Genomic DNA, 26,271 nt, shown 5'->3' on the forward strand with positions numbered 1-26,271 from the left:
ATTTAAGGTTAGGTATAGGTATACTACACCTAAGTAAGAGGTGATTACACCAACTTACCCCAGCTGAGTGATCAGCCAGTTGTGTCAAATTGTTAGGCCAAGCCTGGGGTGGCATAATACATGCTTCAGCCCCTGGCAGGCCTTGGGTACACCAATGCCCTGGGTACCTAGTGTACACTGGTACAGGGGCTGACAGGGTGATCCACTTCCAATTGGTTATGTACCTAGGGTACATGGAGTCCATTTTAAAGAGAGAACAGCCAGGCTGAGATCCTGAATAGCAGGATCTCAGGCCAACTAAGTCGAAAAACCAGCTAGACACTAGGCAAAAATTTGGGGGTAACCATAGTCAGATATCCACCTTCCTACATATATGGAAATATTTACTTACATAAATACCCAAGCAGCAAGGTACCCATCACAAAACAGCGGTAAGAGCTTCTTGCATGTAGTGGTGGGCAGGAGCGGACTGGCAAGAGAACAGATTTCCATTGCCTCAGTCCAGACAGACTACTGCTGGGGCTGATCCGCAGGAACTGCAGCATGCAGGTTGCACCACCCAGAAGAAAGAAGTCACCTGAAGACTAATGTTGAGGTCAGCTGCCACCAACCACCAATCACACCACGGCCTTGTACTATAAGGGAGTAACCATCCGCTCAAACTGTAAAGTACACTATTGAACAAAAGCACGCCAAGCATAGGAAGCGATTCAGCATTGCAGCAATGATCAATAGTTGTCCCCCACAACTGCTATAAAAGCGCTTGCCCTTTGACACATAAATGTAATCACCTAGTCACTTTGATCGCCAGATAGGTACTGATGTGTGCCACTGACGCTGATTTTAAAGATGTCCTGTCAAAACTGATGGGTAACTGATAGTGAGACTGTTTCTGTTCATTGGGGGGAGGGGGGGGGGTGCGGGGGGGGGGGTGTATTATGCTTTACCAAAACGACATTGCATTGATCATGATGCTCTTTCGTTGCTTCTGTATGGATGTTCATGGTACTATGCAGTCCTTCTAGCCAATACAAGAGAGCCCCTTCCGATCCACATCCTGCTCGTTTCCTTCATTTCACTGTCTCCATTTCATACTTTAATTCTGTGCCCGTCACTTTACTAAGGTCTGTCACTATCTACCAATACCAACCCATTTTCCCCTGTCACTCTTTTTTCTCCACGACTATTTCTTTCACTCTTTTCCCATCATAACTATCCTGCCCAACACTTTCTGTCATATTCTGTTCTTTTCCTGTCACATGTTCTGCTGATTTTTTATCTTTCCATTACTATTTGTTACTCTAACTTTGTCATAATCTTTCATCACTGCTACACTGTTTGTGTCACTATTTACCTGTCACTGTCAGACCTTTTTCACAAAATGTACATCGTCTCCTGTATACTTTTCCTCTTAATTTGCTCTCTCCACTCCCACCCCAATCTCTCTTCTGTAGTGCAGCTTATCTGTATATGTCAGAATGAGACAAGTCTTTAAGAAGACAATAGAACATTTTGCATCTTTTCTGTTTTCTCTTTTCTCATGCAGTACAAATCTGCAAGCAAACACCCTGGGAAAGTAACTGTGAAGCTCACCACATATAGTAACCATGACAAACCATTAAGCAGTCTTCTCTGCAAACAGCTGCCAAGTTGGTTCAGTGAGTTAGTACTTGCTGCTAATATCTGATGTATTATGTAGGTCAAATGTTTGTATCCTGGCAAGGCCAACTTGTCTTTGTGAGGTTTGTAAATTGAGTATGATTAAATTGGTCAACAGTTTGATTGGGTAAACTCCCTAGCAGCTGCTTGGCTTATAAGTGGGTTTATTCCCTTTGGTGACTGGGTTATGCGTTTCCGTGACTTACATGACGGTACTTCTTAGCTGATGTTCTTCAGAGCGGAACAGGGTAGGCCCTGTCTGAAAATGTGGGATTGATTCCTGTTTTGGTAAGACTCTGTTGGAGGCATGTGAGCTGTAGATAACCTGCACTGGCTTCCCGGTCAACAAGAGGATCACCTTCAAGCTCCTCACCCACGCTCAAAAAGCACTCCACAATGCCGGACCAGCATACCTCAACGAACGACTCACCTTCTACACCCCGAACCGCCAGTTTCATTCTGCTGACCTCGCCACTCTCCCACGCATCCGCCGAACGACTACCGGCAGCAGATCATTCTCCCTCCTTGCCGCCAAGACATGGAACACCCTCCCCATCCACCTGCGACAAACCCAGGACCTGCTGACCTTCAGGAGACTTCTCAAGGCCTAGCTGTTCGATCAGTAGCTGCTTCATCCCCCTCCCCCCCTCTAGCGCCTTGAGACCCTCATGGGTGAGTAGCGCTTCTACAAATGGTTGATTGATTAATTGTTTTAGAGTAGGACTTCTTGTTTGAGACCCGAAGTTCCTCTCAAAAACTACACATACACTTCCAATGCTTAAGGGGATGCTTAAACATGAAGATGAGGTTTTCAGAGATCCTGTAAGGGCAAGAATAATTACACCCAGGGTTGAAAAGAAATATAAATAGCACCTACTGACCCGGCCTCCTTCAAGGTTCAGCTGCCCTTAGACTCTCTTGTGGTTTCTAATGCTCGCAAGAGAGATAACTCACAGACCACAGGTGAGGCCCCTCCTCCTGACAAGGAGTCCAAGTTAATTGATGCCTCTGGCAAAAGGGTAGGCTCACAAGCAGCTAATCACTGGCACATTGCCAATGCTCAGGCTTTGTTGGACACAAATGATAGGGCTCATTACAATGAGTTAGAAATTCTTATGCAATTTCTGCCTGATGAGCATAAATGTAAGGCAAATTATCTTATCCAGGAGGACAAACTTATCACTAATACCTCCATCAAGTGTGCCCTAGACACAGCAGACACAGCAGCGCGCACAATAAACACCAACGTACTGCTATGCAGACATGCATGATTGAGATTTTCAGGGTTCAAACCTGAGGTAGAGGCCCCCATTCTCAACCAGCCATTTGACACCTCTTTGATCCAGCAGTTAACACCTCGCTGGAATAGATGAAGAAAGACACTGAGGTCACAAAGTCCATGGAGGCTTTGCAGTTACCTGCGAATAAGGGTTCCTTTTGGCACTCCTTTTACAGGGGTGGCTCAAAAAATATTTCCACAGAAAATCCCTCCTCCTCTTACAAGGGCAACAACCAATCACCCTCATCAAGAGGTTATTTCAGAGGAGGTTTTAGAGGAAACAATGGTAAGGGAAGAGGCAGAGGCAATCCCACACTCACTTCCCCCGCAAACAACAAGCATTGACTTCCTTCCGCTACCCCAGATCATTCCACTTCTGTCTGGGGACGTCTGTCCCAATTTCTCCCTGTCTGGAACACAATCACCTCAGACAAATGGGTTTTACAAATTATCCAATATGGTTATTGCCTGGAACTTAAAGACACTCCCCCAAACATTCCTTCAAGATCACGCACAATGTCACAGGAACCACTTACCCTTCTAAAGCAAGAAGTTCTCTCTCTGTTAGAGAAAGGGGCTATAGAACCAGTTCCATTAAAATATCAAGGGGCCTGGGTATACTCCCTGTACTTCTTGATTCCCAAGAAGGACTGCTCTCTCAGACCTATACTAGACCTGAGAGAACTAAATCTATACATTCAGTCGGATCACTGTCAAATGGTCACATGCTCCTTCAGCAAGGCGACGTTCTGTCCACGCTGGACTTAAAGGACGCATATTTCCATATCCCAGTACATCCTGCTCACCGCAGGTAACTCAGGTTTGTAGTAGCAGGACAGCACTATCAGTTCAAAGTGCTCCCATTCGGAGTAACCACCGCACCCAGAATTTTCACCAAGTGCCTGGCAGTAGTCGCAGCCCATCTTCGAAGACCACACATTCACGTCGTCCCATATTTAGATGACTGGCTCATAAAAGCCAGATCTCAAGAAAGCGGTCTACGTCACATTCACAAAAAGGTGCAGTTGCTTCACAATCTTGGATTCACAGTAAACCTGTCCAAGTCCCATCTACAGCCATCCAACACACAGGCGTACCTGGGAGCCTCAATAAATACACAAAAGGCTTTGGCCTACCCCAATCCGGCCAGAATCCGCAACATGCAGACTCTGCTCAGTCAGTTTCAGCCTCAACACTCCTTGCCAGCTCGAGTGTTCGTGCAGTTACTAGGGATGATGGCTTCTTGCATCCTAATAGTCCCTTACGCAAGACTTCACATGCATCCCCCTTCAGGAGTGCTTAGCACGTTGGTGGAACCAGGCTCGGGGTCAGTTATAAGATCTAGTGTTGGTGGACGGCCGCACCCATCGCTCTCTGCAGTGGTGGAATACACAAAACCTTTCAAACGGGCGTACCTTTATCGACCCCCCCATTCCACAGATAGTGCTAACAGCAGACGCATTGCTCACTGGTTGGGGAGCTCATCTCCAGACGCATACAATTCAGGGCATGTGGGCCCTGCAGAAAAAAGCAGTTTCACCTAAATCATCTAGAGCTGCTAGCGATTTTTCTAGCGCTCAAAGCGTTTTAAGTTCATCTAGTAGTCAAAGCTGTCCTGATCCGTACACACATGACAACAATGTACTACATACAAAAACGGGGGGGGACACTCTCTCCCACTGTAACAACTAGTACAGACCATCTGGAGAAGGGCCATACATTAAAAAAAATATTATCTCCTTGCAGAACACCTCCCAGGAGTAAACAATCAGATTGTAGATCTGCTCAGTCGTCAAAGACAACAGATCCACGAATGGGAACTCCACCCTCAAGTTCTCCTTCCTTTCTTCCAAATGTGCGTTTTTCTGGTCATAGATCTGTTCGCCACAAGCCTAAATGTCAAATGCCCTAGCTTCGCATCCAGATATCCACACCCATTGTCCAAGGGCAATGCAATATGGATGAATTGGTCAGGGATATTTGCCTACGCTTTTCCACCTCTCCCACTCGTTTCATTAGTGGCTCGGAAGCTCAGACAGGCATCCTGACACTGATCCTAGATGCTCCCACATGGGCCACTCTGATCCTACTTGCTCCCACATGGGTCCGACAACCCTGGTTCACAACCCTGTTGGAGCTCTGAGTAGTTCCTCATTAAAAACTACACCTCACTTCCAATCTTCTCACTCAGAGCCATGGAGAGATAAGACATCCAAATCCCAGTCATCTCAACCTTGTGATCTGGCACCTGAAATCTTAGAGTTTGGCTACCTTAATCTTCTGCCAGACTGCATGAACATTATCAAAGAGGCTAGGCGTCCTACCACAAGAGCATGCAGCAAAGTGGAAGCGATTTGTAATATACTGCAATAACAATCAAATCAATCCGCAAGACGCTTCAGTTCAAAACATCATTTGCTATTTACTACACCTGCAGCCTTCCAACTTAGCATACTCTTCCATACACTTAAATCTTGCTGCAATAGCTGCATACCTACAGAACAGACAATATCTGTCTCTCTTTAGAATGCTGTCATAAAAGCATTTATGGAGGGACTTAAAAGAATCATTCCTCAAGACTTCCACCTGCTCCAGTGTGGAATCTCAGCATTGTCCTCACCAGACTAATGGATCCACCCTTAGAGCCATTGCATAGATGTGAACTGCAATTTCTCACTTGGAAGGTAGCTTTCCTCATAGCTGTCGCATCACTGAGGAGAGTGGGTGAGCTTCAGGCGCTAACCATAGAAGAACCATTTTTACAAGTACACCAAAACAAAGTGGTTCTTCAGACTAACCCTAAATTCCTACCAAAGGTCTTTCTGCCTTTCATAACAATCAATCTGTTGAGTTGCCTGTGTTCTTCCCTCAACCAGATTCTGTGGCAGAACGTGCTTTGCACACTTAAGTTGTGAAAAGAGCACTCCTTTAATATGTAGAAAGGACCAAACCTTTCCGCAACACAAAACAACTATTTGTCGCTTTTACTCCATCACATAAAGGCAATCCTATATCAAAATCAGGCATTGCAATGTGGATAGTCAAGTACATTCAGACATGCTATGCAAAAGGAACACTTACAATTTCCCCTAGAGCGCACTCCACACAAAAACTAGGGGCTTCTATGGCATTTTTATGGAATATACCTATAGATTATATCCGCAAAGCTGCAACATGTTCTATACCGCACACATTTACAAAACACTATTGTGTAGATGTGTTAGCAAGACAGCAAGCCAGTGTGGGCCAAGCAGTTTTACGTACACTATTTCAGACGACTGCAACAGCTACAGGTCAACCACCGCTTTGGGAGATAACTGCTGTATAGTCTATGCAAAGCATGTGATCTACAGCTCACATGCCTCGAATGGAAAATGCTACTTACCGACTATGCATTTGTTCTTGGCATGTAGAGCTGTAGATTCACATGTGCCCACCCGCCTCCCCGGGTACCTCTACCTGTTGCAGTAATATCTTACTTATATACATACATACATGGACAGCTCTTACTACTCTCACTAACTCCATTATCACCCTCTGTGGCAAACAATCTAACAGTGGAGCCGATGCCCGTGCGCACTGTCACCGAAAGGGAGTCACCTACCTCGTGACTGGAAAAGACTTCTTCGACCAAAAACAAAGTGCAAACATCCGGACCCAACACTAGATGGTGCGCTATGCAAAGCATGTGAATCTACAGCTCTACATGCCAAGAACAGATGCATACTGGGTAAGTAGCATTTCCCTTTCTCGCATTACGTTTATCAGTTCACCGGAAATGATTCACTTTGCAGTGAGTGTTTCAACGCCTACTTGGTTGTGCAGTATCCTTTTGATGCACTTTCATGCCCCTTCTTCCCTGTATTAATCCCCTAGGATCACCTATGGAGGTGGTTTAGGAACCACGCCATTCTATTGATAGTGCAAGGCAGTTGCACAGTGTTTCACATTGGTAGCACATGACGACCCTATTTGCTAAATATGAATGATTGGTCCTCCATGAATTTTGATGGTCAGTGTGTATGCTATGGGATGAGTCCCTAGTTAATGTTTCTGATTTAGTCATTTCCCATATTGGTGCAGTCAATGGGCCTCTTGTCTTTTCCATTTCATTCTAAGGAGGTCGTGAATTTGACACGGCCGAAACGCGTCAACTGTGTTTAGAGGGGTCTATTGTATATAAAATTAGCCGACCAAGCAGTGGAAAGATAAGGAGAAAAAAATAGAGGACATTGTGTTCTGATTCTCCTAATTGACTACCTCTGCAGTGAATCCTTGTATGGACTTAACTTTTGGACACCTACAATACTGTGAGGACACAAGAGAATAGGGACTGTCTTTTAATGATGTATATATAGCGAATGTGTTTTTTGTTTTAATGCTACGGAGATTTGTACTTGGGGAATGTGTAATTCCTCTAGATATAATGTTTGATGGTAACACTAACTTTGCACATTAAATGAATTTGCTTGATTGATTCAGGTTTCAATAAGGATAGAATGTCTTATTGTATTTAATTTGATTGTGTTATAATTGATCCCCATTTTGTACACCATAACTTCATTAAGTTGTTTATATGGCCCAGGTGGTTGGGGATATATAGGCAAACCTCTCAGTTTGTAGCCAGAAGCTCAACAAAGCGTCAGGACCCGTCTTGGTGCCTGTAGAGATGTTCGTAGATGGCTCACAGCTGTGGTCTGAGGTTCTGACAAAGGTTTTTAACTCTGTGTTAGCCACCAATTCCATCCCACATTCTTGGCAGTCCTCAGTAATAATATCCTTTCACAAGAAGGGAAGCAAGCTAACACCAAGCAACTATAGGCCAATATTTCTCTTAGATGGCTGTGGCAATATTTTTGGACGGGCTTTGCTAAATAGGCTGCTGGAATGGGTCGGCAATTTTTTAATATTTGTTTGCACCCAGTAGTAATCATAATATCATACTTCAAGTTCATTCCTTGTGTAACATCACATTAAAAAAATGTCTTTCAGTCAGGATGTCTTTTCTAAAATCTTCATATATCCTTTATTCTTTGTTTTTTCAAACTCCAAAATTCGCATCCTATGAATTTATTGGCAGCTGACACGTTTCGTCCTTATTTAGACTTCCTCAAGGCATATATTTAAATTTTAATCATCCATTCCTTCACATGTGTGGCGTTAGTAATCACTAAGCATAATGTTTGATGGGGTGAGACACCCCGCAGTTTGAATCTTGGGTACGTATAATCCACTTACCAGTTATTACAACTAAAATTGGATATGGCTTGTTATAGAGATGTACTACGAATTAATATGATGTGAATTTTAAATGGAGTTCGGAAACTCGTGTGGATTATGACAAGAAGGGTAATTTTGCACTCTGGACTCAGGCATTGAACGTGGGGTGAGTGTTATGAAACTTGTTTTCCTTGCTATTTCACACACAGCACAAAAACCACCCCACCTTACCAAGTCTCTTCCTGCTCTGTTATACACTTAAGCATACACACTTTGTTACATTTTTGATAATTAAGTGACGATTTAATCTGTATATTTGTTCCCAGTAAGGATGGGTGTTGTGAGCTACCCAAAAAGATCATCTCTGTGCATCTGTTTAGGTGAGCTTTCCCGGTTGCTTATAGTATCATGACTGGTGATCTATGCTTCACACCCGTCCACAGACTACTGTTCCCAAATGATAATGTTACCGTGGAATATGGAAACAGCCATTTGTGTTATCCTTTTTCCCCTTTTCCTCCCCTTTTGATTAAATCCTTTTTTTAAAACTTGTTTTGGTTTGCAAAATGTTATGTTCGTATGTTTTTAACTCTTATTTTTGTGTGTATTGAAGCCGGGTTCGCTGGCTTAGTGGACTAATGCGTCAACTGTAGGGGCCTGTGTTTGACCTCATAACAGGTTCAAATCCCGGCAGGTTCACTCAGCCTCTCATCCTCCTTAGGGTGATAATATGAGTACTATTGAGTTGGATAACAATAAACATCTGTTATTCAGCGCCAAGATGCCCACGTGTGAACGTGTGCTTTACAAATGCACATGCTATGTTGTTGTTTTCCAAGTGACAACACAGAACAAAAGTCTACACTTGACCTACGTCAACTAGACATTCAAGCAATTTCTTAAAAGGCTTGATAAATATTGCAGTTAAAAATATCAATGTAAAATGAACCTCTTTTGATTGTGTTTAAAACCACAAACTACAGGCGTGTTTTTCCAGAAAACAATACATACAATTAATTCCACTTAGTAAAATAGAGGCAACTTGAAAAAGTTTCACTTTCTGAATGTTAGTGATTGTGGTTCTTTGGAGGCAGTCGCACTTGGATAGTTCATATGTAGGGGAGGTGGCGATTTCCTTTGAAATGAAGGTGCTAAGAGCTATAGTTCAAGACCCCTCCTCACAAAGTACAATAAATGACCTGCTTCTCCCTCCACCAGCACAAAACATTAGGCCCCGTGGTTCTCAGTTGTGGGCAGTCATCAGCAGCTGACGGCGGAGAAACTAGTGTTACACATTATGCTATCGCCTTGGTGACTAAGATGGCACCAAGTCCCTTTTTAAAGGCGAAGAAATGCAGTGAATTTCAAAGTTTCATTTGACAATGGTGTTCTTATAAAGGGTCCACCAATGATCTTTTGCAGTGGGACATTTGGCCCTATTTTGTTGGTATTCTTCGGAATAATCAGATATGTTAGAGTATGGTGGCCTCATGATACTCCTCATGCAATTCTTAGAGTTTCTGGTTCATGATGCCCCCTCCCCCTCCTTCGCCACATCTAAAGAAATGCCTTTGGGTACCTCAGAGTGACAAACATTACTTAGTATAGTAGCACACAATTGTCTGATGTATTGATATATATATATATATATATATATATATATATATATTATCTACTGGCGGTCGCCAGTAGATAGTTATAGTTAGGACCGTGTTTCCATAGGAAATCTCAAAATTCTATTTTGAATAACTTTGGCGCCGGTTGACGAATATTCGTGAAATTTTCAAAACTAATGGGGCACTCCGCTCAGCTCCTACCCTGAAAGTCTCGGGGTGATTCGTCAAGCGGGGGCCGAGAAAAAAGGGGGGTCCCAAAACACGTTTTCCCCATGCATTTTTCCATAGGACCTTTAGTCGAAGGTACAGCCCGAGCGGCTGAACAGAATTACTTGAAATTTGGCAGAGAGGTAGTCCTCAGGTCAGGGAAGTGCCTTTTGCAGGTCTGGTGTCAATCTGTTCAGTATTTCCTGAGAAAATAGCATTTAAAAGCATATAAATATCTATACGCGCGCAAGGTGCCGTGAGCGAGCGAAATTCTGATTGGTTGTTAGATGTCAGTCAACATTCGAATCGGTCGAAATCAGGAAGTGTCGGCCGCCATTTTATCTCTCGCACTGAAAAGGAAAGGGGGACAAAAGGTGGAAAACGTGAAAAGGGGGCAGGGAAGAGAGTTCCTGACCCCCTAGCCTTTGTCAGGGGGTCACAGAAGGACCCCCAAGGGTGAAATAAACATTTTTTTTTTTTTTTTTTTAAATTGCGGGGTGCGCGCATGGTGCACGGTGCGCGAAGCGCACCATGCGCCCACGGTGAAATACCTTAAAAAAAATATATATATTAATAAATACATAACTTAGCATTTAAAAAAACGTACAAATTCACTGAAAAAACCATAGGTTTCACACACGTTATAGTTAGGAATTAGCATTTAAAAAACCTTGTAAATTCACTTAAAAAACCATAGGTTTCACACAGGTTATAGTTAGGTGGACATTTCACTCGTAAAAAACCAATGAAATTCCCCCGTTATAGTTAGTTCAGATAACTATAACTTGCGCGACCGCCACTCTATCACAAGGATGATGTCATCAGTGATGTCATGAGTGATGCCACTGACCATGTCATGAGTGATGTAATATGTGACGTCATGAGCAGTGGATTGCGGGCGCGCGAGTTATAGTTATCTGAACTAACTATAACGGGGGAATTTCATTGGTTTTTTACGAGTGAAATGTCCACCTAACTATAACCTGTGTGAAACCTATGGTTTTTTAAGTGAATATATATATATTCAACAATCCAAACATTTAAGTTATGTTCTGTGATCGATTTTAACAATGCAATAAAATATATAATTGCCAACATGCTACTGGCATCGTTGGCTCCCTTAAGTATTCACACTGTGATCTTTTATCAGAAATGGAAAGAGGGACCTTAAAAATTATTTCGACCCCCCCCCCCCCCCCACACACCTCCTCCTAGAGTAGACATGAGTTACAAAACGATGTTAACGATGGTCCAGTACAGAGTGGCTTAATGCCTCTCTGATTTTTCACTTGAAGTACAGTTATCACTGCTTTCAGTATGATGGTTCTCTTTGCCAATGCCTGGCAGACCCCCTTAGATCAATTCACGTGCTCCCCGGTTTGAAGACCTCTGGTCTGCGGAGAGCCAAATTGTCTGTATGCTTAATGTGCTTCCTTCACATTTGACAAAGAGGAATCTAAAAGTGATGGGCCTGCGCTCGCAGTTGCTGAGTCCCCAAACCCTTTGTGACAGTCGGCGCCACTAACAAAGCTACGCTCCTCTGGAGAGCTTTAATGAAAGCACGATGTTATGGCGTAAGATCGCCTCAAGGAAATAAATGAATGCTATTATTCTTCAAAATTGCTTCATATTTTACTGAGAATGTAAAAAAGGAAGTAAAAGCTGCAGCGGCCTCTACTGCATTGCTATGAGGCGTTTCTGAAGGCCTGTTGGGGCATTCTGAAGGCCTGCGGGGTATTTCTTGACATACCTGTGAAATGTTCTTTGCTGCTACACTTGCTGTTTTTGTCCAGCTATAAAATGTTTGCATGAGCGATGGCCCTTTTAAAAGAGACCCGGTTTCCACTGTGGTTAATACATTATTTTTCTCTTCTTTCATTGTAGGAGACACAAAATACCCCTGTGTATTGGGTAAGTTATATTTTAGGGGAGAGCTGTTTGGGGGCTAGGAAGGGAGGTGGTTGTCTGATGAAGGTGGAGGAAGGTGGCCTTTTGTGACCAACTCTTTGTAACTTACTCGTTGGATGTTTTTGTGATGAATGTGCTTAGGGTGGGCATCTTGGGGTGATGGGACTCTGCTGTTCACTAAAAATGTTTTGTGTAGGTGGGTGGTAGTCAAGTTTGAGCAATCACCATCTCTTTCTTTCTCCCTGGCTTTCTGAAACGTCATGCTATTGAAAATAAATATGACCCACTAATATATTACTTAGAGAAATTTTACTAATAAACAACCATTCACATGATTATTATTTCAATACTAAGGTTCGATTTTAGTTTATTACCACAGTTCAGCAAAACGTGCATGAGAAATACCCTATTATCTTGCATGCCACTGTTACTTTACACAACTCTCCTAATAGTCAAGAGGCCTCTTGAGTGTGATTTTTACCTTGCTACATAAAAGTAACCCCTTATATTCTGGTTTTGGTTGAGTAATATAAACCATATATGCAAATGCACAGGGCATTATATAACCCAAGATGCCTACCCCAATATATATATATATATATATATATATATATTCGTTGAAAAACAAAGGTTAAAGTGACGTTTTAGTTAGGCAAAAAAATCAGTTCAAAATACCTCCCATATTGCATTATTCATGACGTGTTCAATAATCTCATTGATGACATCATTCAATGGGTGTGGCCGTTTGCTATCTGCTTCTGACACCGAAAAGTATTTGAGATGGCTCTAGAGCAGATTTGCTATAGCTTCTGTACTACAAATGAGTGTATGCATTTGCAACATGCTTGTCCTTCCTTATATCGGCTTGTGTGTGTGGAATGTGTTTAACTCTCCTTGAAAAGTTGTCCACAGGACAAAGGCTGTGCATACCGGGGTTTCGCCACATAACCGGTTTGAGAGTCTGCCTGTGAAAACTTGTGCACGTGGCGAAGGATGTGCATAGAGTAGGGGCTAGGACTCTTAATAGGGCTACTTTATCAAGAGGGAGTGTAATGTATGCTTTAGATGAGTTTGCACCATTTAGTACTTTTTTTAAATAGTTTTTTTATTTTTTACATATTTCAAAGTCAGTAGTGTTTTTTGTGTATGTCTAAAGGCTAAGCCCTGTGGCAAAATTGGCCTACGTATGGCTGAAGATTGTGTGCAGTGGGGATTTGATGCTTACAGGCGGTTTGGTGCAGGGTTTCCTGGAGCGTAGGCACTGAGTCTAAGTCCTGATTGTGATTGGATGCAGGGTCCACCTGGAGGCTATGAATGAGATGTTATCAAAGAAATCATCGATGTAGTCATTTAATGCCATGTGTGGTGTAATATGAAGTCATAAGCAGTGCATGAGGGGGCACAAGTTATGGTTAGTTCAGTGAACTATACTGGCTTATTTAAGTAGTTTCAGGGTTTTTAATGTTGGCTTGTGTCTCATTTCAACGCCTACCTATAACGCCACTTTAACCTTTTGTATTTTTCAGTGGATATATATATATATCTAAATGTTACTATTTTAATATTAGAGTGCTCTTGAGCACTGGAGAAGATGGGCAGGCTGTGTAAGCAGGTGTGGAAAGGGTATAGTGTACTTATGCAGACGTCTATCTCTTTAACTATTTTCATCCCCTATAAAAATATTATGCCTCGAGTTACTAAAAACCTATACCTTCCCTCACACTTTTAAACCTCTGGTTTCATGCCTGCATTATCATCTTAATGCTTATTTAATTCAGTCTGCACCTCAGGAAGGGCTTTAAATTCAGCAGCTCCTGCTTCAACAAACTGGCATTCAGGAGAGCCTTAGTTTAGTCTTGAACAATCATGTTAGCGCTCTAGTTGGTCATTAGAAATCTGTAGTGACGCTGCAGTCGATTACTAAGGATTTAACCGACGGACTGCTGATTGCAGTAATTTAAAGGTGGTGCGTAGATTATAAACTTTAGTCATCACTTTAGCATTTTTAATGTTTCTGTAGTTTAGCCAAAGAAATAAATTACTAGTAAGTTATCAAAGACTCTTGTGAAATTATGAGCAGTGGTACAAATGTTATTTAGGGTAACATGATGAAAGTAATTCACTATGCCTACATTCAGAATAAGAGGTAGGGTATAATATGACATGCTGTGTATGAACAAACTCATACCATGTCCTTCACCTTCTCAATTGTTTAATTTTCTTCTTAATTTAGTGGCGTTACTGCATTCGATTGGAAAACATGAGCTTGGAGACTGTGCAGCTTCGGGAGAGACATTGGCGAATATTTAGCCTCACAGGGACGCTGGAGACTGTACGAGGCCGTGGTGTAGTGGGAAGGGTGAGTGCTGGAATATCCGATTCAGTGGGGCCCGGTAATTTGGGCAGGTGGAGTGGGCTACCCGCGCACAAACATACATGCTCACACTCAACTATCTACATGTACACTCACGCATACCCATACATTCACAACCACCAAGCACAGGCACATACACATGCATGCACCCATTCACAATACTAGAATGATCTCAGTGGTGTGAGGGAAGTCTCCAAAGTTCCTGGAGGGTTGGGACTGCTGCCTCCTCTCATTGGCTGACCTTGGGTCAGCCAATGAGAGGACGCGGCAGTCCCTTACTCGTCAGTAGCGAGATTGTGTCAGGGAGAGTCGCTGACCCTATCCCACTCTGTGACAAGGTGTCACTAATAGACATTTGTCTCTAGGCACTTCAGGACTTAAAACTGAAGCGCACAGGTCCATGTCTATCTGTAACACACCCCTCGTCATGAGGTGGAGGACATCTCAGGGACACTACCCCGGTTCTCAGAATGGGCTTATTGAAGTAGGTTACATTTTTTTATTTGATGTTTAAATTGGCCAGATTAATGCACCTGTGTCCCTCACTACATTCTGGGACACTATGGTAGCTAAACCGCCCAATCCAGCCACACACTGGCATGCTACTACCTAGCAATCACCAGAGCGGGTGCTGTGCAACAACTGTAATGATGAAATGATCTGTACTGTTGTTTTTTCTTTGTGTGTATAAAACCCTACTTAAAACAACTAACACAAAGAAAAATGAGGTGGAGGACCTCCAGGTGCTTGCTAGGCTGAGGAGGTCATGCCCAGAGGGTTGTGAAATTCTCAGACTGGCAAAGTTCAGGTCAGACCGAGAGGCGCCGGTGCATATATATCACCTGGCATGAACATTAAAAGTGTCTTGTCAGGCTGACCTTTTCTCAGCGTGACACACTCTTCATGTCTGCGGTAAGGTGGAGGGGAGGGCCCGTCCGCCCTTAAGGAAGGGCCCCGCCTGATCAGATGGACGAAGGGAGCTAGGCAACCAGTAGGTGGATGTAGTAAGTACTGGGGGACGGGGTGTGGCCTTTATGTAGGACCCGTTTACCCCATCAATCTCAGTTCTTCATTCAACCAGCAGTAAGGGGCAACTGGCTTTAAATTAGCACTTGGGAATTGAAAGTTTCAGAGATACAATGTAATGTGCCATTTAAATATGCTTTAGGCTTTTAAAACACTTAATTTGTACTAAGCTGCATATATTCATGGAATCTTTATTCCTTATTGCTTACTATAGTGAGGGCCACTAGAATTATACGTCATTGAAGCACCAAATTATGAACAAGGCTGACAAAATTATGTTGTTAGGAAAGACAAATTATGTGACTTTATTGCTGTAGCAGTATTCTATGATTAGTTTATAATTTTAACAAATATTTATACGCTCTGGGCAAAGTTGCACTTCGTTGGTAAATGTTTAACACCTAAATACAGGAATTAGCAACTAAAAGTTGACCTACTAAATGGCCCGGCCAATGCACAGACAGACCCACCTCTTGCACGTTTTGTTTAGTAATGTTGGATTTGTTTAGCTAGAAACACATTTTAGGGGGTTAAATCTCCAGGTTATGATGGCAAATTTGTAAAATCTAGACTTATGCTTAAAACACTGTGGCAACAGAAGTGTATAATTATAGTATGCACACACACGACCCTCTTATTCGTCCTTGCATCCCCTACATCCAGTAGTCTCAGATTCTGTCAGCATAACGAAGATCAGTAAATACTGTACCTCATTATGTTGTTACATCACCTGTATACTTGAGGGGGCTTGCTCAGTGTCTCGTTCCAGGGGGTTGACCTATGCAAGTAACTCTCAGAAGAGCCAACTCTGACTAATGTTGAGCCCATTGCTCACAATTAACCACTGCCACCCTTAAACTGTCTATGCACTGACCAGACTCTAGGGCAGAGCATTTGCACCAAGAGAAATCTTGGACCTCTCAATTTGTGTTTAGTTCCACACAGTTCACTCACACATAAGGTACTTTGCTGTATATCTAGATACTGCTTGCTTTTGCATTTATGTGCATTTGAGTGCTTTGAAGCAACAGTAAGGAGGCGTGTAAGCGCTATATAAACAAACCAGAAGTGCAGACTGACCTATAAGCAAAATCAAGATATTTCTGGACTTGTGTATCTGTAAGGCTGTAGGCTAGTGAGTTATTAGCTAGGGTGGCACCTCTGGAAGTTCAGTGGAACGATCATTTATATGTCTTGAGTGCCCACGGCAGAGCAGATGAGAGATGGGAAATGTTATGGAAATAGAATAACTGATCCAGAAGGTAATGAACTTCTGGGCCCCCGTTTCCTTTGTCCTTTTTCTAGCTCATTTCCTCCCCAGTTATTATCCATAGATCCCCTGTTGATGGTTGGGTAAAATCAGGAGTATGATTCTCCCAACGTTGCCCCCTCACTGCTCATCCAAATCTAGAATTGACTTCACAATTTTCGACTGGTCTTGGCCTAAGGTGGGATGAACGTCACAAGGTAGACTTCAAATGGAAAGCAGCATTATCTCAATTGATGCACAGACAAGATCAGGCATTAGTCACAAAAGACAGATTTCAGTATTGAAGGGTGTGTTCTGGAGTTCCTGATCATACAGGCTGAACTGCACCACACTGAGATAGCTACAGGGTGCTTTTCTTTCAGAGTGTTCAATCTAGCACCTTTATGGAACACAAGCCTTAGACGCTGAGCCTGTATTAATCAAAAAGGCAATCTTCTCAAGAATTCTTGTCTTGGTTGATAGGGTGAAAAGTGGTGGGGAGAACAGTATCCCGCCTCCAAATGGCAATCTGGTTTACCTCATCTTTAATGTACCATTGTTTCTAGCTTGTCTGGACTTCATTCTTTTTTTATGTGATACAGGTGAATCAATATAATACAGTACAGAGTTTACAATGGCCTCTGTCAGGATCGTATTATTCTTGGTATCATCACCCAACCCCTAAACTTTTGCCCTGAATTCTGCCTCCCTCTCCTATCACATTCCTTAGCTTTTCTTACACAATACCTGCTAGTCAGCTGCCTATGGCAGGTTACCCACAGCAAACTATCACCAGGCATATCAGATTTTTGTGGGGCCAAAGTTAAACACTTCACTGAGGAACTTTAAAAAAACCAGAGGCGCCTACATAAAAAAAGACTAAAGTGGAAGAGAAAAAACAGTTGGTCAAACGTGTGACCCAATCTATTGTTAGCTGTCTCACTAGTAATAAACAGTACAGGCATGTTTCATAATGTATATTTTGCAGTACAAGCATGGAATCCTGAAAAAGCGCAGGCCCAGGGAATAATGGCTCCACTGGCAAAACGCATTCTCTACGCCTTTCAATCCTGTCTGTAGAGCGCCAATCCATTGATAAGGGCCTGCATCTTTTCCTCCATGTTTTCCAATCTTTTCTGCTCTTCTAGTTGTTCTTTTGTCCTCTCTCCAGTCCTTTTAGTGCTTTGAAGTGGCCTACGGTGGCATGCAGTTTTATACCAATAATCCACACAAGCCCTTATTCCTCCATTGATCATTCATGTAGGGGGTCTGGTCACCAGGCTTTTGAAGGCTGGGCATCTTTTGAAGGGATGAGGTCATTGGACATTGAATTGAGAAGGGACATGGGCGCGTCCAGATGTCATGTGCGGCATACCTGATCCTTGTTATCTTCCCTCTAGGAGCCAGTCCTGTCTAAGGAGGAACCAGCTTTCCAGTACAGCAGCCATGTGTCTCTGCAAGCCCCGAGTGGTCATATGTGGTGAGTGGGCAGCCCATTGATTTGCACAAGAGGCAGGCGAAAAAACACTGTCTGCAGCCTGTGCAGCTGTAACTCCTGCTGTTCACAGTTCTGCCTTCAAGTGTTGATCTTGAGATTTACAAGTTGTTTTTTTTGTTGACGGTGACTTGTTATACCTTCCCTTAAAACGACAATACACCTGAACACAGATGCTACACTTTATTATTTGTTTTTGGACATTGAGCACAGACCTGTTTTATCTGAAAGAAACACGTTAGTTAGATTCCTCACCTTAGAATATCCCCAGGCGTCAGGCTGGATCCGGAAAGATTTTTCGTCAGCAATACCCCTTGCGCGTCGCTAGGCGTCGTCTGCGGCACCGCGTCCGTCGTCGGCGTCGTGCCCGGAATCACGTCATCGGAGTACTTAGACGCCGCCCTCGCGCGCTGACGTCAGTTCATCTTTTTTCTGCGCCAGACAGCGCCGATCCGGGAAGAGCTTACCCCTTTTAGTTACATCAGCATCTAGAAAGTTACTTGATACATTGTTTCCTCACTGCACTAGCAGCTGTGAGTGCAGCTTCCTTTGTTTTTTATAAACCAAAAAAAATAACATTGTGAGCTGGTCTTAGGCTCAACCTCTATGGGTCACTTGAGATGAACAATGTCGGAAAATAAAATGAACTGATAACCGAGACAGAGACAACCTCCTGTGGATCTGGTGCCTTTTTCAATGTGCATTATAAAGTGATTGGCCAGGTGCAGCATACAGATTGTTTATCCTCATGCTCTCTTCTTGCTCTCACCATCCAAAATAAGATGGTGCCGCAACAAACTGTATGTGCTAGTGGAGATGGTTTTTTGCTTCCGCGGGGTCAGAGCACTATCTCCCAAAGTGTGCGCTCCCCTCACTCCTGGGCCCCAGCCCAGGCACTTTAAACTTGCCCACTCAATATATAAATTATGTTGTTGACACTAGTGTGTTATCAACTTGGGGAATGCATACAGTGTGACCAGGACATCTATACTCATGGCACCGGTGCACACTTAAAAGTGCCAGGCAAGGGTGATCTGTCAGCTTGGATGGACGATGATGACAACCAGCTGCCATAATCGGAGGCTGCCCGACCCAAGACACTCCTCACGCTGGCCCGCTTATAGCCAGACGGCTCTAGGGCAGCGCCAGGGGTCAGCTTCGGTGACTGTGTAGCACCTGTGTCTGAAAAATAGGAATGTTTCGTATAACTGGTAATCCTGTATAGTACAAACTTGACCCGAAGGTAACCGAGCAAGGGTCAAATTCGTGCTATGTAAGAACTGCAAAGAATACCCAAAAAACTAGGCAAAAAATTGAAGTCAAGCCTCAATCAGCACCAACCTATTGTGAGACTGCAATCGGCCCCAATAGCTCATTCTACTACAACACTGCCAATGTGAGCTCACTGTCCCCACGCCGCCGCCCCCCCTCCCCGACACAGGTGAGCCCAGCAGCAGAGCAATAACCAAAGAGCAGTGCAATGAGGGTAATTGGCTTAAAGCACAACTTATTATTTAACTCTTTTCTTGGTCTTTCGTCTTCGGGTAACTACATAAAATAGCCTCAAAGTTACTATACCTCCCAACTAATTGTCATTAGCGACTGGTTTAGTGGTGAGTGGGTGGGTGGTATGATCCAACTTATCTAGGGGAACTCTCTCTTCTAAGGGCTAGACCGCATCCTATATATTTTATATGGCGCCCCATTACCTCACATTCTGCCCGACATCAGTTGTGTGGTCTTCCTTTGAGGGAGGTCCGCACTGAGATTTTTGGGTTGGAACGGTAGACTGATTGGGATGATCCCACTGTGGAGGGGGCGATGGCTCAGCCACGTGGCGGGGTTCGAGGGATTCCGTAAATAGGATTTGATAGGCATCACAGTCCTGGGGGATGTCTGGGCCGGGAAATATATATTGACTTCTCAAGACGTACAAGATTGCTACAACCTCCATTAGACGCAATTCCACAAATGTTTGCAACTGCGCCACCCCCTCCGGGCCAAAATTCCTCCTGACACTTACATTCCTGAATTTATCCCCCTCGAGGCCAAACTGCTACTGGGAAGCATTGGTGGGGCATCATAGACCAACTTTATCAATCATTCATTGCGAATGCCCCACACAGTTTTGACACTCTCAAACATGTTGAGTGGACTCAATTGGCGAACTGGACGAGGCAGACTGGTGGGAGGCTAGGCTTGCCTCGCGCATGCTGACCATTTCCACACACCTCTGGTTCATTCAATTAACTTATCTGCACACGACCTACCTCACCCCAACAGGTTTATATCATGCTGGCAAGATCCCCCACCCCACTTGCTTCCACTGCTCAGCAACCACAGCCAACTTCTACCACATGATCTGGCCCTGCCCTGTCCTCTCACCTTACTGGGAACATATAAGATGTGAACTCTCAGAGGTCTTGGAATATTACTTTGCACTTAACCCAAGAGTGGCCCTCATGGGCATGGTTGATGAGATCAGCGGCCCTCGGGCTGATCGCACACGTTGTGGGTATTGCCACCTTGGTCGTTAAACGTGATATTGCTCGTATGTGGAGCTCCCTGAACGCCCCTTCCCTGGCGGAGTGGAGGGTGGGAGTGACTGTGTGCCCAATTGAAGAAGCCCATCTATACTGCACTCAGCTGTCCGCACAAAGGGGGGACTTTTATGGTTTGGGAATGTGATATATCAAGTGGTTAACTTATGTAAAGGTACTCTGCAGATGCAATTTAATTTCAAAGCGGAGGAATTGAAAAATCTAATAATGTTATAAAAATAAAACAAAAACAAAGAAAAACTGAGAGATTCAAGATAAAGAAATGTATTTGATAATGCACTCTTTTTTTTTTTTCTTTTAAGTTTACCATAATAACGATCATAATAGTAAGCTGCAGTGGGTTAATGAACTTCCATTTCCAATGTTTTCCAGCAGTTTCCAGTTCTTTTTTGAACTTCTTATTGCTCAAAAAAGGGTGATTTTTGATACTTTTGTCTGTAAAATGCACTGCATTCCTTATTTTTACTCATCCGAAAGTGTTACTCTTGTTGCGCATTTGGTCGTTGAATGTCACTCATAAGTACACTGGAAGCATGGAAATGTCACACACATAACCAATCTGAAAACTGCCGAGTAATCGCAACAAGAGTGCTTGATCAGCGTATAACGCCTTTTATTCAAAAAAGACAATTGCACTCCAAATAGAAGGTGGGTGTCCTATTCAGCAATGCAGCTCCAGAACTGTATAGTCTCTACCTCAACCTCCGAAGACGTCAAATGAATCTACTCCGATGACTAAACCAGGAGAGGCACTCTGATATCCTGAAGCAGTAAAGTAGCTGAATCCTTATGCGTCCTCCAACGACTGACATCAGAGACTAGGATTCTCCCCAGGAAAGAACTTGCCAAACAGTGGTCATAGGCGACTGAGAAACTGGTTGGTATAGTGTTGAAGGAGCCCAATTTTCAGCACAGACTGCAGTGGTGGCACACGAACTACTACACGACTGGGCAGGTCAATTGTCGACTCGCAGCCGCAGTTGACCATCAATACAGACTCATTCCTCATAGGTTGGGGAGTTTAGAGGGGAGACTTCGCAGTGCAGGGTGAGTGGCTCCTGAAAAAGCATCTCCTGCACATCAGTATGCTAGAACATATGAGGTTCGCTCTCCAAGCCTTTCAGAAATAAATTCAAACAGACCTGATTACCGGGTACTATGTAAACAAACTGAGCACACACTTTGTGTAGTTGTCCAGGCTTGCACAGACAATGTAGCGTTTGGCTAGCTGTTCAAGTATCTTTGCTTGCTGAACACATCCCTGGGGAGTACACAACTGTGTTGATCTCCACTGCAGGAGTGCTCTGCAAACCCCTAAGTTGGAGAACAACAACCAATAGTGGCTTCTCAGATTAAGGCATTCCAGCAATCAACCTATTCTCCAGACATGAGAAAGCAATGTGCCAAACTTTGGCACCCAGCTACTTTCAACCACAGTCCTCGAGCAATGACCTGTGGATCAGCTGGGCAGGGATATTTGCATACACTTTTCCCCCTGCTACCATGGATTTCGTATATCAGGAAAATGTGACAAGCACCAATGGTCCCCATAGCTTCCTTCTGGGCTTGACAGCCATGACAGTTTCTCTAATTCTAGAGAGCTGTGTAGAGAGCTGTCCATTCCCCCACACTGGAAGCTACAACTGCTTCAACACCTGCGCACACAACAGCTGGCACAGATAGTGCACTTCAACCTCGGGGGCCGCAATCTTGCACTCTGAAGGGATCCTAGAATTTGGGTATTTACAGCTCCCTGAAAAATGTATGCAAAGTTTGAAAGAACCTAGAAAGTCTACCACCGGGGCATCTAAATGCAAGCAATGTATTCTCTAGTGTAACAGTCTACACATATAGCCCTTGTGGGTTACTGTACAAAATATTATTTATTATTTGCTGCACTTCCAAACATCAGGGCTGGAGTATTCTTCTGTACATATAAACCTGTGAGCAATAGCTGCCTACTTATAAAACAGACACCACCAACCCACCTTTACAATTCCTGCTGTTAAAACATTCATGGTACGGTTTAAGAGGGTAATTGCTCCTAGATTACAACCAGCGCCCTCATGGGACCTTACTGTTGTCCATATTTGACTTTCGTGCCCCTTTTGGAGATCCTGCAATCATGTCCTCTGCAGTTTCTCTTCCAGAAGGTGGCTTGCTTAGTAGCCATCATTTTTCTCCAAAGAGTAAGTCAAATACAGGCCTTGCCCACTGAAGAATCTTTTCTGTAGATGCATAAAGACTATGTTGTCCGTAGTGGACACATTTTGTCTCTTGCCAAAAGTCAGCGCTTCTTTTCTTGTCACCAGTCTGTTGACGTTTCTTCCTTTTTTCTGCGGCCACAGTCTGTCGTGAGAAGACTGACTTTAGATGTATTATGTACTTTTTTTTGCCATACCAAGTCCATCAGAAAAACGAAGGTGTTAGTTGCATTTGCCCAGTCGCACCTTGGCAGCCCAAGGTGGATTGCAGAATGCATTCAGATTTATTATGCCAGAGGCAAATGCACATTACACTCTGTGCAAATGGCTCATTCTACTTTAAAGAAGTGGACCACAATGGCTTTTTTTTTTACCGTATCCCATTAGGAGATATCTGCAAGTTGTCACTTGGTTGTCTAGCTACACATTCACTAAGCATAATTGTGTGGTCATCCATCTCCCCATAAAAAGTACAAGTCTGACAAACTACTTAAAACATTGCCCCACATGTCTCAGGTTGCTACTCATAAGCCACCGCTTTAGGGACTGGGTATAGCTTTTCATTTTCTCCAAAGCATTTGAGCTTCATCAGCACATGCTGGAAATCTAGAACGTTACCTCTCCAATTGATCTGCACCTTGTAGTGCTGTAGATTCTCATGCGCCCTATCCACCTCCACATATGAGTGCACAGCACCACATGTGTTTACATTAATGCTTATCTACTTTAATTATGAATAATTATTTTTCTCCAGTTCAGACATTTTAATGATTCACCTCTCAACACTAACCCTATTGAGAAAACCCAATTGATGGTGAGTCTGTGTTCTTGTGGATTGTATGTTTCAGGTGGTGAATCTTGAGTCACCTTAAAACTGAAAGTACATCTATGTGAAAAAAAAAAAACTTTGCACTGCCCGAGCCCAACATTAGATAGCAGGAGTGTGCATCTCGTGTGAACCTACAGCTCTACAAGCTGCAAAACGATTGGTACAGGTGAGTAACATTTTCTCCACTCTGCATGATAAACTTGGCATCTCTCCTACATAAGTACTTGAGCTCCTTCAAAACCTGCGTGTCAGTGTTGTATCTTTCCCAGTCTGAACCATGCCCTAGACTTGTCCCACAACCAACACTCCTACGCTACACAGCGCACACATACCCCACTTCCCCCCAGCTGCTCATCCGCACCATCTCTTATTGCTCCCCTAAAACCAGCGCTCAGGCACCCTCTCCTACAGGCACAATAACATGGGTATTTTTTTTCTCAGGGGCACATTTCGAATGGAACGAGAGGATGGTTACATGTTTGACTGCCGTATCCCTCCATTTTCACTGGAGAGCCGCCCTGAGGACCTGCCGGGATATGGGACATAAACAAGGCATGAAGACCTGCTTTCTGCACAATCTGGGCAACACTCCCTCCTGACTCACTCCAACACATTCAGTACCAGTATCTGGTGATGACTCTGCTGTAAGAATGTATTTCTATGATCTTGCTCCAACACTCCTGAGGACAGGGTGCTGCTCCTGAAATACTAGCCGGGTACTGCGACAGTCCGTCACGTGATGCTGAGTTACTCACTGCACGTAAATCTGAGGGACAGCACTTGGAAAAAGAGATCCCATGTTAAAACTTCGAATGGCAGTGGGAACTTGAATGTAATCTGATCCTGCTAGTCACCGGAAGCATAACTATCCGGCACCTAAACTGAGGTCTTCCACTCCTGGAGCGGAATTGTAGAGCTGCTTTGTACATCTGTCTCATTTATAGTGTTATTTATTTATTTTGCACTACTAAATGTGTGACCCAAATAGTATTTTGGGGGGTTGTTCCCAGCTGACCTGTTATGTTTTTTTTTCTATTTTTGGTTAATTATGTAGTCTGCTAGTTTTTCATCAAGATGTTACTTTCTTATTCAGAATTATAATTAAAAATACGGCACCTTACCCTGCCTTCACAGAAACCAACGCAGGTAACTTCTCTGCTTTTCCTGGACAATAAGACATTATTCGGATACCTGGTTCTGATAGTGGCCAGTAAGTCCAAAAATTGAATGGGGCCCCTGTTTGAAAATGTACTTAAATGCTGAAAATCTCCTGCAGCGGAAATCTAGTAAGGATGAAAATGCATTCTTGGCTTAAGTGCTTTAAGTAGCCTTTAGGATCGAGTAAGTAAAATAATAGATTGTAGAAAAATGTGTGTATCTTTGTTGTGCCTCTGTTGTAAGACGCGGATGAATAAAAATGCTCATTTTGTTTGTTTATGCCGCATATGTCTTCAATAAGATCCTTAAAGGTAATGGGAGTGCTTTTCTATTATTGCCTGTTCTGGATTTACGGATGGAAATAACTCCACAAGCACTTCAAAGGCCAAATAAGCAAATTGGTGACTATTATCACATAGAAGTAAATGTTTCATTTTGGGGAAAACAAAAAGGCTAGAACACATCTCCTATTAAAATTGTCGAGAGTTGTGGGAGAGCTGTGCATGAAGCTGTTCCCTGGGTGAGAGTGAGATCACAAACAGGATCATGGATTATTATTTTGTTGCAAACCATATTTGCTATCTAAGCTGCCTTGTTGTTGTATAGTAAGCCGAAAAAAGTTCTCATTGGCAATTTGTTGCATTTGAAGTCAGGAGTGTTGAGTCATGGCTTCTTCTGGGCACTCCGTCTAAGCTGCTCCAGTTTATTCTGTTTACTATTTTTGTTCTAATTGTCTAGTTGTAACTTTGTTGAGTCTACAGTCAGTCCTTGCATAGTTGTTCTCAAACAGTTCTCTTGTGCATATTACCCAAGAAGCATTTCTTACTCATCTGTACAGAAGCACCATGCCTTTTCCTGACGCTGGACGTCGGGGTTCCTTTGCTTATATCACATAGCTTGCACCAAGCAGATTACTGAGTAATTGAAAAGCTGCAACCCTACTTGTGTCCCTCCCCGCCCCTACTGCAAAAGTGTGACTACCACTTTCTTCTAGCTCAGACCTGTGAGTAATTGGTTGGTACTCAAGCTCCTGACATAATAACTCCATGCTGTTTTGTATTCCCATGATGTTTTAAGCTCAGAAAATTATTCTTAATATTTCTTTGGAGAGGGATACTTTTTTCTGCCTAATAAAATCTATATAAAAATCACTCTGTTTATGGTATTTTTAAGGAGCAATCTTTTCAGGCATCGTTATCTGCTAATTTATACTAATTTCCGGTGTGTTCCTGTGGCTGTAACTCCTCTCCCCCATTTTGAAAGCTGGTTAATTTTAGAAAATGAGCCATGGAAGCTAAAGCTTATCTGACTCGATCCAGACTTGGTGGGCCCACCTGTTCCAATGAGTTACAACGTCTTCTCTTTTAAGTGGTAGGCATCCTGCACCACTTCCCTGTACATTCAGCTTTCCATTAATAGATCATTTCATTGTACTAGTGAACAACTACTTTGCCATACCAGCATAGATTCCCACAAGACCACAATA

At 43.3% G+C, this 26,271-nt stretch overlaps 1 protein-coding gene across 1 annotated transcript in view; it reads left to right on the forward strand.

Annotated features, from left to right (window-relative positions):
• The window catches only part of LOC146811825 (polymerase delta-interacting protein 2-like), a 128,969-nt gene extending 103,032 nt beyond the window's left edge, over window positions 1-25,937 (forward strand). Inside the window, exons 8-11 of the mRNA XM_085618817.1 lie at window positions 11,866-11,892; window positions 14,123-14,248; window positions 17,939-18,018; window positions 24,069-25,937. Coding sequence (XP_085474943.1) covers window positions 11,866-11,892; window positions 14,123-14,248; window positions 17,939-18,018; window positions 24,069-24,174 — 339 coding nt within the window. The 3' untranslated portion in view covers window positions 24,175-25,937. The remainder of the gene's footprint in view (window positions 1-11,865; window positions 11,893-14,122; window positions 14,249-17,938; window positions 18,019-24,068) is intronic.
• The last annotated feature ends 334 nt before the right edge of the window (window positions 25,938-26,271 follow it).

This window comes from Triturus cristatus, chromosome 7 (assembly GCF_964204655.1).
Source record: "Triturus cristatus chromosome 7, aTriCri1.1, whole genome shotgun sequence".
Taxonomy (NCBI): Eukaryota; Metazoa; Chordata; class Amphibia; order Caudata; family Salamandridae; genus Triturus; species Triturus cristatus.